General features: G+C 44.7%; 1 protein-coding gene across 2 annotated transcripts in view; it reads left to right on the top strand.

Annotated features, from left to right (window-relative positions):
* Positions 1-13381, top strand: part of AKAP6 (A-kinase anchoring protein 6) — a 500321-nt gene that overhangs the window by 226775 nt on the left and 260165 nt on the right. For both annotated transcript variants that reach the window (XM_062205295.1, XM_062205294.1), the window contains exon 4: positions 5868-7631. In XM_062205295.1, coding sequence (XP_062061279.1) covers positions 5868-7631 — 1764 coding nt within the window. The remainder of the gene's footprint in view (positions 1-5867; positions 7632-13381) is intronic.

The following is a 13381-nucleotide window of genomic DNA, read 5'->3' as shown; positions in this document are numbered from 1 at the left end:
CATCTTCTACTGCTTTCTCAGGCTATAGCAGAGAGCTGGATAGGAAATGGAGCAGCCAGGACTCAAACCGCCACCCAAATGGGATGCCGGCACTGCAGGCAGCAGCTTTACCTGTTATGCCACAACACTGGCCCTGTGTTGACAACTCTTTAATGACATCAGCACAGCAGTCAACACTGATTGAGAGCTTACCATGTGGGAATGCCTAACTGATATCTTTTGCTGGGGATGTGGTGGTCCTTCTAGAACCCTCACAACACTGCACTTTCTGTGTTCCTTCACCAACACTTACCATGGGCCAATTTGTAACAAGACAAAGTATGTAGTAAATTTTGAGCGACAATAAGGTTGGCTGCAGATTACCTTCTCTCTACATCTGCCACAGCACCTAGTTTGTATTATGGATAAATGATGTGTTGAATCAAATCAAATAATACTGATCATCACTGTTTTGGGTGTAGGAGAGAGAAAATAGGTTGGTGGGCTGGAAATTAATCATGAAGGTTAATTGCCTGACATAATTTTAGCCTATAGAAAATGGAAATTCTTAGCAAATATTAATATAGTTTAAATATTTAAAGATTTATGCATATTTTCCCCTTGTCCTCAGAAATGATATCCTGTCATAGTTGCTTTTCTCATTCTACTGCTGCCCTCTGGAATGCATTCAGAGCCAGTAGGATCCAAATACAGTAGAGCTGAAAAGAATTTGAGAGTATAGTCCTTGTGATTGAGGACTCTGGCAACCCTCATATGCAGTTAAGAGGTCTGTGGATGTATATGTTAGGAATTAAAGCATAACAGACAACCTACAGTGAGATTAGGGGAGGAAGGAGAAACAGGCGGATGAAATGTTTTACTCTACCCACAATTAAATCAGTGAAATTCCATTTCCAACTCTGTTCTTAGGAAGGACATTAAATTAGCATGCACAACTGACTTTACGGTAGTAGTAGACACTGATATATACTCTTGGGGACATTTGAATAGGGAGATCTTAAAACATCTAAATTATGAGTATTAAATCTCATGTTCAATTGGTGGCAAAATATAGTTAAGAAAAAAGATCTAAGAAGGCATTTGGAACTAGGCTTCAGCTAACTTAATTATGCTTAAGGAACAAAGAAAAACACCTTGCTTCAAATTGGAAAAAAGAGAGACAGGAGAAGACAAGATTGAAGCCAGCAATAAAATAAATACACTACTACCTGCATAAAATGTAACCTGCATCTGAAAAGCTGTTTTGTAGTATATTAAATGAAGGTATATTTGAGTGGAGACATTGCTAGGCAGCCTTGACACAGCTATTTGTACTACACAATTAAATGTGCTGTTTCTTACATCAAAAGGCAATAAAACCGGCATACTCTCATTTCCTAATCCCATATATACTTGAGACTTAATTACTTAACACATTAGAAAACTATCTGGGAAGGTGGTGTGGAAGGAAGCTATGGGACTAAATTTTAAATATTGGTATTACTAAGCAATACTTTAAAAAACGAAATACACTACTCATCTGTTGGAAAATTTAGAGAACTCTCATTTCTTAAGTTTGCCTGGTATGGTGAAAGACTATATGTTGTTTGAGTTGGCTCTTTTGTTTGTTTTGTTTTGCTTTCAGGGATTTTTTTTTTTTCACATCAAAAAAATATAGTCTGACTAAAAATAGTTACCCATGAGTGATAATCACTCAGCTACCTCAGCAGCTGAAATAGTTGGCCTGGCTGGGTACAGGATGAGAAGTGGCTGTGTGTGGAGCATTATGTATTTTTGAGTATGTTATTTTCTTTTGCAAATCGGGAACTACCTAGAATCCCTAAAGACTTAGGAAAAAGCAGCTGTACTTCTGTTTTCTAAGATGTATTCATGTATTCATATAACAAATATATTTATCAAACATTTATTCAGTGCCTATTGTTCTCAAGCAAGACAGACAGTGTCAGTGTGATCAGGCCACTAAAAATGGGGATCAGATACACTCCCAGTACCTGGTGTTTTCTGTTGGTCCAAAGGCGGGATACTTTCAGGGATGTCTGATTTTGATCTGAATTCTCAAATTTCTTTTTCTCTACTCATCATAGAAACACTTTTCTTTAATGACTCTTTATACTTCATATTACAGTGCAGTAACTGATAATAATAAAAAATAATGTTGCAAATTTCAACTAGTTGGTAATTTAACTAGGTATTCAAGGATAGCTTTGGAACTTACCATCGTTTATAATGCTATTTCTGTAGAGTGAATTCTGAGTAATGGATCATTAAATTAAAAGATTTTAAAACACAACAGCCTGCTTTTAGATTGGGATCTCACTGTCATTCTCCTAATATGACTTTAGTTTGGCTGACTCATTCCTTTATTTTGGCTTCTGGCTTTGTTGTTTAAAGAACTTAGTCCAGTAGGAAGCACAAAAGTCGCACAATTCCATTTAGATAATTTTTGTTGAGATCAGCAGTGAGCATTGTGTAGTGTGTCATATTTTGTAGTGTATTTCAGCATTTGGGGTAATTCTTATCTGAATGAAAGCTTCCTCATTAGTATACTTTATTGCTGAAAACAACAGTAATAGGAGTGAACATCCATTGAGCACTTATCCTCGTACCAGACTATGTCTTCCATATATCATATCCTTTAAACCTCTCAACACCCCTGTGACATGGTACATTTCCTTTCTACATACAGATGGAGGAAATGGCTTATGACATCAAGATGCTAGATTATGGTCACACACCTACTTAGTGCTAGAGCCAGAATCATAATCAGAGGAAGAAATTAAATAAGGGTATAAAGAGATATTCCAAAAAGTCATCATTCATTTATTCAACAGATATATCTTTGAGTACTGATTTTTTTTTTTTTTTTGGACAGGCAGAGTGGACAGTGAGAGAGAGAGAGAGACAGAGAGAAAGGTCTTCCTTTGCCGTTGGTTCACCCTCCAATGGCCGCCGCGGTAGGTGCGCTGCGGCCGGCGCACCGCGCTGATCCAATGGCAGGAGCCAGGTGCTTCTCCTGGTCTCCCATGGGGTGCAGGGCCCAAGCACTTGGGCCATCCTCCACTGCACTCCCTGGCCACAGCAGAGAGCTGGCCTGGAAGAGGGGCAACCGGGACAGGATCGGTACCCCGACCGGGACTAGAACCCGGTGTGCCGGCGCCGCAAGGCAGAGGATTAGCCTAGTGAGCCGCGGCGTCTGCCCTGAGTACTGATTTTATGTCAATCACCATGCTAAGCGCTGCAGGTACCTTGATGAGTCAGCCATGTACTGTATGATTTACATTCTCCCAAACTAATGATAGAAGCAAATTAGTCAAATATTAAATATTAAAATATATTTGAGAGCTTAGAATTCTTACTTAGGAAAGCAACTGGCATCTGGAAGAAGGGAACTTGAGCTGATAAAGGTGAATGAACTAGTTAAAGGGTATACATGTAAACTTTCTACATAGCAGAAACAGCATGTATGCAAAGGAGCAGAAAAGCAGGAGGCTGGAGGGAACGTGTTATGCTGGATGACACTGTGGTTGGGTGCGACCAACAAGCGGGTAGTGGTATGAGAGAAGCCTCATCATGCTTGGACTTGGGAGGGTTTTGATTTTAACCTCAGAGCCTCAGGATGTTAGTCAAGGACTTAAAGCAGAGAGGTAACAGCAACAGATTTGCAATTTTTAAAAGTCACCCTAGTGGCAGTTTGGATCAGAAGAGGAGACATATCAGTTTAAAGTAATGTCCAGTGGTCAGAGTATGGACATTGGGCCAGACATCCTAAGTCCAAGGCCTAGTTTGGCCCTTGGTCATGAGGCCCATGAGCAACTTAGTCACCTTCTTTTTTTTTAAGATTTATTTATTTATTTATTTATTTGAAAGAGTTGCACAGAGAGAAGGAGAGGCAGCAAGAGAGAGTTTTTCCACCTGCTGGTTCACTCCCCAGTTGGCCACAATGGCCAGAGCTGAGCCAATCCGAAGCCAGGAGCCAGGAGCTTCTTTGGGTCTCCCACGCGGGTGCAGAGGTCCAAGCACTCGGGCCATCTTCCACTGCTTTCTTAGGCCATAGCAGAGAGCTGGATCAGAAGTGGAATAGCCAGGACTCAAACCAGTGCCCACATGGGCTGCCAGCACTGCAGGCGGTGGCCTTACCCATTTCGCCACAGCGCCGGCCCCTAGTCACCTTCTTTTGACTCAGGTTCATCTTACATAAAGCAGAGGTAACAGAACATATCCCAGAAAAAGTTACAAGGATTAAATGAAAAAGTAGTATTAGTACCCAGCCATCCTCATTTCTGCCCCATGTATGGATGAGCTATCTGAGGCTCAGAAAAGTTAGAGACTTTTTATCATTATTAACTGGATGTTGTGGAGTAAGAGGAAGGAGAGTGGGAGTTGTTAAGGCCAGGTGAAAGTCTGATGGGAGAACATTCCAAGAACCAAACAAATGAGCAATGAATCCACGTGAGATCCTAGGGAGGCCAAATCGTGAGAAAACCTGGTTGATGGGGACATGGGATCTAGTTTTAGTTGGGTTACCTCAGTTCCTCCTCCAGTTGAACAGAGGTTACAGTAACCCTTTTTGCCTTTCCTTCCCTCATCTCCTGAAGGAACAAGCTTAGAGCAGGCTGCCTGTGCATTGTGGTAAGCATAACTGGATTCCTGGGTCCTTCTTCCAAATCATCAATCAAAAATCTGTGTGTGTTGGCCGGCACTGCGGCTCACTAGGCTAATCCTCTGCCTGTGGCACTGGCACCCCGAGTTCTAGTCCCTGTTAGGGTGCTGGATTCTGTCCCGGTTGCTCCTCTTCCAGTCCAGCTCTCTGCTGTGGCCCAGGAAGGCAGTGGAGGATGGCCCAAGTGCTTGGGCCCTGCACCCACATGGGAGACCAGGAGGAAGCACCTGACTCCTGGCTTCAGATCAGTGCAGCACACCGGCCATGGTGGCCATTTGAGGGTGAACCAATGGAAGGAAGACCTTTGTCTCTGTCTCTTTCTCTCTCACTGTCTAATTCTGCCTGTCAAAAAAGATAAAATAAAAATTTTAAAAAAATCTATGTTTGAGTGATATCAGAAACAGCATCAGTGATGAGACAAAAGCCTTAATCCTGCAGTGAAATATTTATAAGTTTAAAATACTTAATTATTTAGTATGGGGGATTTCAAGTCAAATAAGCTGACCTAGAATTATAAATAACAAACGAGGTGGAGGGAGGGGAGAATTGCATATATAGGGAGGAGGTGGGCTAAGATGATAAAGCTTTGACATTCTTTCATTTTCCGTGGTATTGCCTGTGTATGCCTTCAAAAGGATGGTGTAAAAAAATTGGCCTGGAATGGTGTCTGTTATATATGTGCAAATTTAATATTTTACATCCCTGTGATTGCTGAATACATATATAAAATGATTGATTCTATATAATCAGTTATTCCACTAAAAGTATTTATTGAATATCTGTTATGAGCTAGCTAGTGTCGAAGGTACTGGAGTGATAGTGATCAGTAAAATAGATGTTCATACAGATTTTATAATTACTATGTTTCTAGATATTTTGTTACTTAAGGCTCCATTTCAGAAATGCTTTTGAAATGAACAGTACACTATTTTAAAATAGAAAACTGAGATAACAACGGACATTTTTGACTTGACCTTGATCATTTCCATTAAGGTTCTACAGTGTAGATTAAAGAACAATCTTTGGAATGGTATATATAAAGCAATGAGGTAATTGACTATTATGCCTTTCTATATGTCAAACCAGAAGCAATTGAGGCTGATGCATTTCTGACCTTTATAGAAGCCCGTGCTGGGATTTCACCTGGAGCACAGTTGAATGGTATTGATGTTGCATTTACTGAAACCATTGCCACTGTCTGTTTCAGGGCCGGCTTGACTCTCTAACGGAAGTGGATGACTCAGGACAGTTAACCATCAAATGTTCTCAGAATTACTTGTCTCTGGATTGTGGGATCACTGCCTTCGAGCTGTCCGACTACAGTCCAAGTGAGGATCTGCTCGGAGGCCTGAACGACATGGCCTCCACCCAGGTCAAGGCCAAACCCTTTGACTCTTGGAGCTACAGTGAGATGGAAAAGGAGTTCCCGGAGCTTATCCGAAGCGTTGGGTTACTTACAGTGGCTCCTGACGCCATCCCTGCCGATGGCAGTGAAGCAGTTAGTGAGGAGGCGCCTCAAGTATCTCTTCCAGCGGACTCCCAGGGTGGCCGCGAGGAAGACGGCGCTTCTGCAGCCGAAGAGCAGCCAGGCCTGACATCGGGCGTGGCGGCCTCGGTGCACGCCCTGACCAGTGCTGTGCAGTCTCCTCCTCCGGAGGCTGCGAAGCAAGAGTCCACTTCCTCCTCCCAGCCTGGTGCAAAGAACCAACAGCCTCTTGGTGAGAATGCAACCCCGAAGCGATCCATCAGAGATTGCTCTGACTATAATGAGGATTCTCCCACACAGCCCACATTGCCAAAAAGAGGGCTTTTCCTGAAGGAGGAACATTTTAAGAACAGTCTGAGAGGCAGTGACAGAAAGAAGCACATGGCTGATCTGAAGCCCGAGATGAGCAGAAGCACCCCCTCGCTGGTGGACCCGCCCGACAGATCCAAGCTTTGCCTGGTGTTACGGTCTTCCTACTCCAACAGCCCTTCCGCTGCCAGCCAGTCCTATGAGTGTTTGCACAAGGTGGAGGATGGGAACATGGAAAACACAGTCCAAAGTCATATTAAGGAAATCTCTTCCAGCCTGGGCAGGCTCAGTGACTGCCACAAAGAGAAACTTCCGCTTAAAAAGCTACACAAGACCTCAGAAGAGGCGCCTCTGTGCCGAACACCCAAGCGGGCAGCTGGTTCAGGCAAGAAAGCTGAAAACACGAAGAGCTCAGTGGTACCCAATGGACTGCCTTCTGGTGCTTCCAAGGCCCCAGAGGGACCAGAAACAGATTCAGCTTCCACCTCCTCCCTGGAGCTGGGTAACCAGAGAAGCCGGAGAGCCAAGCGGCCAGTGCAGTCAGAGACATCCCACTCACCACCATTCACTCAGAGCAGCGACTCCCTCATCGGCTCAGACAGCTCGTCTCCCATACCCCTGCTTTCAAAACACGAAAGCAAAAAAGATTACTCCTCTTCCCCAAGTCACGTCACCAGGAACGGTCAGGTCGTGGAGGCCTGGTACGGCTCCGATGAATACCTAGCACTGCCCTCCCACCTTAAGCAGACAGAAGTATTAGCTCTCAAGTTGGAAAACCTAACAAAGCTTCTGCCTCAGAAACCCAGAGGAGAGACCATTCAGGATATTGATGACTGGGAATTGTCTGAAATGAATTCAGACTCTGAGATCTATCCGACATACCATGTCAAGAAGAAACACACAAGGCTGGGCAGGGTGTCCACGAGCTCATCCAGTGACCTAGCCTCCTCACTGGGAGAGAGCATTGAATCTGGGCCCCTGAGTGACATTCTTTCTGATGAGGAGTTGTGCATGCCTCTCTCTGGCTCGAAAAACTACACTGACAGGAAGTCAGAGACAGCCTCTTCCTCCGAGAAAAATGAGAGCCATTCTGCTGCAAAAGCTGCTTTAATTCAGAAACTAATGCAAGATATTCAACATCAAGACAACTACGAAGCCGTGTGGGCAAAAATAGAGGTAAGGTGGTCTCACTCTGAATGCTTTCTTCCCTGATTTTTGAAAGTAATGTCAACTCTTCTCTGCTCCATTATAAAATGTGCTGCTTTTTTTTTTTTTTTTTTTTTTTTAAGTATTTGAATAGGAAGGCACGGGAAGCAAAGTATTTCAAATGCTTGCAACAGCTGGTGCTGGACCAGGCAGAAGCCTGGAGTCTAGAACTCCATCTGTGGCTGGCCTCCCAGGCACATTAGTAGGAAGCTGGATCAGAAGTAGAGATGGGACTGGATCCCAGGCATCCCCGTTGGTGGCTTCACTTGCTGTACCGTAGCACCCACCCCTGTACTGCTGTGTTTTGATCAGTATGGTGGTTTCTTGTGTGATGATGCAAGTGACTGTGCCTTGCATGTGGATAACTCTTGACCATGTGCAGAGCTCTTCCTTATGCATTTTGGAGCTTCACTGCCATCCTGTGAAGAAGGCAGGTCATCCTCCCTTTGCAGACACAGGAACAGAGAGGTTCGGTGAGCTTACGTGACTTTTCCCAAGCTAAGACAGATATATAGATGCACACAAAGGCAGACAGACCACCAACTAACTAACCTTTGCGCTTGGGATGCTGAGACACAAATCCCTGTCTTCTGCTCCTTGGTCTGGGTTTCTCCATGCTGCCTCCATGCAGCAGGTTAATAGTATCTTACTCACTAGGAAACCAGAAGGGAAGGGGGAGACAAAAGACCCAGGAGCCATCCAGATTGGATGGAGAGTATTAGTGTAACCCTCTTGGGTGGCTTGGAGCTACACCTCCAGTCTTCTTACATCCAGTCATTGCTGAACACTATTCTGGGACTATTCTGGGATTATAGTGCATATGCCAGAACAACCTGGTGGAAGAAAATGCAGGTTCATAAAGGTAGAAATGTATGATAATAAGAACATTAATAATGATTAACAAACATCAGGTGTTTATGCATCCAGACTTCCTTAAAAAAAAAAAACCTTCATAATAGCTACATTTGATGGAGGGGGAGACTGAAGCTGAGAGAGACAAGGCAGACTGCTCTAGAGCCCATTCTTTGAACTGAACTCCCTCACCCCTTCCTTAAGGAAGCAGTCACTCCTCAGTCACTGTAGTACTGAGGAGAAGAAATACCGATGGAGCTTGCATTTGTCAAGGAAGAGTTCATGAAGTGCTAAACCTTAGCTGGAGCTTTGCAGGATGTGCAGGAGATTTTGGTAGACAGGGAGAAGGGAAATGGCATGCACAGACTGAAATTCAGAGGTGGAAATGGGAGCCAGCGTGGCTGCGGCCACAAAGAGCCTTCCTGACCAGAGGTCTCGATCGGAGGGCAGTGAAAGTGTCCGTTCCTGTAACAGACGTGGTGGCTGCAAGGTCCTAAAGGTCACAGCATGCCCATTAGATTTTGCACAACAGACATCTGTAGCAACATAATATATCACACTCCTTGATCTGTCATTTTGTGCTGGGCTTGGCACTACGTATCTAACATGCCTTCTTCTACTTGTATCCTAGGCGGTGGGCATTTTTTTTTTTCAGATGCAGACACTAAGGTAGAACATGACTTGGAAACTTGCTGAAGTCCTCTCAGCTGGTAAATGTGGTCAGGATGTGAATGCAGAGCCGGCACACCCAGGCCAGGCCATGTCCTCCCATAGCCTCTCTGGAAGAATCAGTTGCCAACAACAGGAAGGATATTCTCGGCAGTGCGGTGGGGACCCAGGTGACGACGGCAGCCAGTCTCGGGGACTGTTCTGATGTGAACCAGGCAAGGGGGTGATGTCAGGGGAGTAAACAAGATCCAGAAAACCATTTTCAGCCTTTGGCTCATTATTAAAGTCTGGTGTGGCCCACAGCTGTCGATGCCATTCTAGGCCTTATGTCTTTACTTGTAAAGGGATGTTTTAACCAGATCAAGGCTATAACTTCAGTGGTGGCATGCCTTGACTCCATAATTCTGCCCAAATGAAGCCAGGTGGTGAGCATCTGGGGCTTGCAATGAGAGCTCTTCTGACCCAGAGGTCTTGATCAGAGGGCAGTAAAGTTTTCCATGCCTTTAATAGACCTGGTTGCTGCAAGATCCTGAAGGCCACACCAAGGCCTTTTTTCTTTTAAAGATTTATTTATTTATTTGAAAGTCAGAGTTACACAGAGAGAGGAGAGGCAGAGAGAGAGAGAGAGGTCCTCCATATGCTGGTTCACTCCCCAGTTGGCCGCAATGGCTGGAGCTGCACCGATCCGAAGCCAGGAGCTGCTTCCGGGTCTCCCATGTGGGTATAGGAGCCCAAGGACTTGGGTCATCTTCTACTGCTTTCTCAGGCCACAGCAGAGAGCTGAATCGGAAGTGCAGCTGCCGGGTCTCGAACCGGAGCCCATATGGGATGCCGGCGTCCCAGGCCAGGGCGTTAACCCGCTGTGCCACAGCTCTGGCCCGAATTATAGAGTTCTAATTAAAGGTATCATTTTGGTGGGTAGCGGGTTTTAGGTAAGTGGAGCAGATCATCTTTTTGAAATGTTGAGTATATGGTAAAGCTCTTAAAAGGAAGTTTCTTATAGGAATTTGGAAGTGATTTACCGGAGCTGGGGTGTGAGGAGGAAGCCGACAAGAGACTAAATCCTTCCTGCAGCCCAGCCTCCTTTCATGACTTTAGGTGATGGCAGCTGCCAACCTGCAGATGAATTGACCTTGGATGTCAAAGCCTAGGTTCTGTCCCCGCACCCCCCCCCCAAACCGTTCCAGATAACCTGTTCCACCTGCAAAATATGGGAGACAGTGTTACTTAGAATCTTCCTTGTGGTAGGCATATGCTGTGTACTTTCCCCAGCAGCTAGAGAGTTTATTTAAAACCCTTCAACAGCTGACCTTGCAGACAGAGGTCCTACATGGACCAGTCCCCTGGTTTCTTCCCTCACCTCATTTCCAATTGTTCTTCCCTGTACCCACTTCACTCTGTTCCCACTGGCCTCTTTGCTGTTCCTAGAACATGCTTGGCTTGTTCTTGCCTTTAGGATCTTTGTCACTCTTCTCTACCTACGTATTATCCGTCAGATGCCCTAATTCCTAAGTCCAAGTATGAAGTCAGAGCTGAATTGGTTTTCTCCTCGAGGTGTATAAATGCAGAGGTAGACAATAATCACACTGCAGATAAGATCCGTTTATAAAGCCCACAAGCCATGGCATGGCTTCTTCATCATGACCGGAGTAGAAATGAACTGCTTGGCAAATAGTCACTTGTCCACGGTGGGAAATGAGTGATGCCACGCTGACAGCCATGGGAATCCCACAGAGGCTGGAAGAATGCAGGGGGCTGCCATGTCAGTGAAGCATTTCAGGGAATCTGGCCTGTGAGAGATTGGTCAAGGCTGACCTGCTCTCATTAACTTCTTACAAGTTGTTCTGAAAAGTGTCACTCCACTGAGTGTGACTCTGGTCCTGAGTAGATGGATGCATGGCACTGCTGAGCTTGTTTCCCTGTGGCCTCAGAAATTAAGGGTCCCATTTTGCCGTCTCAGCTATCGTTCAGTGACTCGGCTGCTGTTATATTTTGTCCTGAACACTTCTGTAACCCAATTTAAAAAACTTCCTTGGTGCCACTGAGAATGTACTTGCACGTAAGTTATTTTGGATTCAGTGCAGCCCATGCTTAGCCAAGGCTTGGTCTTTGAAACTAGACCGTGTACAATTTCAGTTGTTTATTCCTGGTTGTGTGGTAGTAGCTCAAAGGCAGCCACTACAGATGAAGGTGAGAAGTGGTAGTTCCAGTGTGATGTGAATGCAGAAAAGGTTTTTCCTTGGATTAACTTGACACAGATTTTAGCATTTCTTCTTTCAGAGGTCAAATGATTGCAGACAAGACTTGCTCTATACTGCAACCTTCATTTTTATTGCTTCACTGGCACCTTCACTGGTGGCAGTCGTTAAAGAAACACCATATTATCCTGAGGTTTTTTTTTTAAAGACTTATTTACAGAGAGACAAACAAATAGAAAGATCTTTAAACAGCCAGGGCTGGGCCAGGTCAAAGCCAGGAACCAGCAGGAACCAGGTACTCCATCAGGGTCTCCCCACGTGGGTGGCAGGGCTCCAAATACTTAAGCCATTCTCCACTGCTTTCCCAGGCACATTTGCAGGGAGCTGGATGGGAAGTGGAGAAGCCAGGACTCAAATATGCACTCTAAGTTCAGGAAGCTGGTGTTGTAGATGGTGGCTTAACCTGCAGCACAATGCCAGCCCCATATTTTCATTGCTTTCCCTTTTGTTTCCTTTCTTTATTGTGGTAAAAAGACACATGACATAAAATTTACTGTTTTAATCATTTTGAGCATTCATTTCAGTAGTTACATATATTTGCATTGTTGTAAAACATATTTCTAGAAGTTTTCATCTTGCTAATCTGAAATTCCATACCCAATAAAAAACAACCACAGTTCTACTTTTCTGTCTCTAGGATTTTAAGTACCTCATGTAAGGGGAATCATACCATGCCTTTCTTTTTATAACTGGGTTTGCTCACCTAGTATAATGTCCTCAAGTTTCACCCATGTTATAACATGTGAAAGAATTTCCTTCCTTTTTCAGGCTGAATGATATTCCATTGTATATATAAATCTCATTTGGTTCATCCATTCATCTGTTGATGGGCTTGTGGGTTGCTTCTACTGCTTGCCTGTTGTGAATAGTACTATTATGAAAAAGGGAGTGCAGGTATATTTTTATTAAGATTTTATTTATTTGAGAGATAGAGTTATAGACAGTGAGAAGGAAAGACAGGGAGAAAGGTCTTCCATCTGTCAGTTCACTCCCCAAATGGCTGCAATGGCTGGAACTTCACCAATCTGAAGCCAGGAACTTCTTCCAGGTCTTTCCCAGAGGTGCAGGAGCCCAAGTGTCTGGGACATCTTCCACTACTTTATCAGGCCATAGCAGATAGCTGGATCAGAAGAGGAACAGCTGGGACTAGAACTGGTGTCCCTATGGGATGCCAGCACCGTAAGCAGAGGATTTAACCTACTGAGCCACAGCACTGGCCCCCAGATATCTTTTGAGATCTGGCTTTTCAATTTATTTGGGTATAGACCTGGAAGAGGGATTCCTGGGTTGTATGATAGTCCTAGTTTTAATGTTTTGAGGAATCTCTATTCTGTTTCTCCCCAAGAGTGCATAGTTTAAGGCTGGCGCCGCGGCTCACTAGGCTAATCCTCTGCCTGTGCTCACTAGGCTAATCCTCTGCCTGCGGCGCTGGCACACCGGGTTCTAGTCCTGGTTGGGGTGCCGGATTCTGTCCCGGTTGCTCCTCTTCCTGTCCAGCTCCCTGCTGTGGCCCGGGAGTGCAGTGGAGGATGGCCCAAGTGCTTGGGCCCTGCACCCGCATGGGAGACCAGGAGAAGCACCTGGCTGCTGGCTTTGGATCAGCGCGGTGCCTGATCTGAAGCCATTGGAGGGTGAACCAACGGCAAAGGAAGACCTTTCTCTCTGTCTCTCTCTCTCTCACTGTCCACTCTGCCTGTCAAAAAAAAAAAAAGTGCATAGTTTAAATTTCTCTGCATCCTTGCCAGTATTTATTACTTTCTACGTTTTTGGTTGTAGATACCCCAATGGGTGTGGGATGATATCTCATTGTAGTTTAGATTTGCATTTCCCCAGGGATTAGGGATATTGAGCACATTTTCATGTGCTTGGCCTCTTTGAAGAAATGTGTGTTCAAGTCCTTTGCCCATTTTTAAATAGAGATTTTTGTTGTTATGGATGTCC

Source organism: Lepus europaeus, chromosome 11 (genome assembly GCF_033115175.1).
Source record: "Lepus europaeus isolate LE1 chromosome 11, mLepTim1.pri, whole genome shotgun sequence".
NCBI lineage: Eukaryota > Metazoa > Chordata > Mammalia > Lagomorpha > Leporidae > Lepus > Lepus europaeus.
The sequence above is the reverse complement of the archived record's forward strand: the minus strand, read 5'-3'. Positions and strand labels throughout refer to the sequence as shown.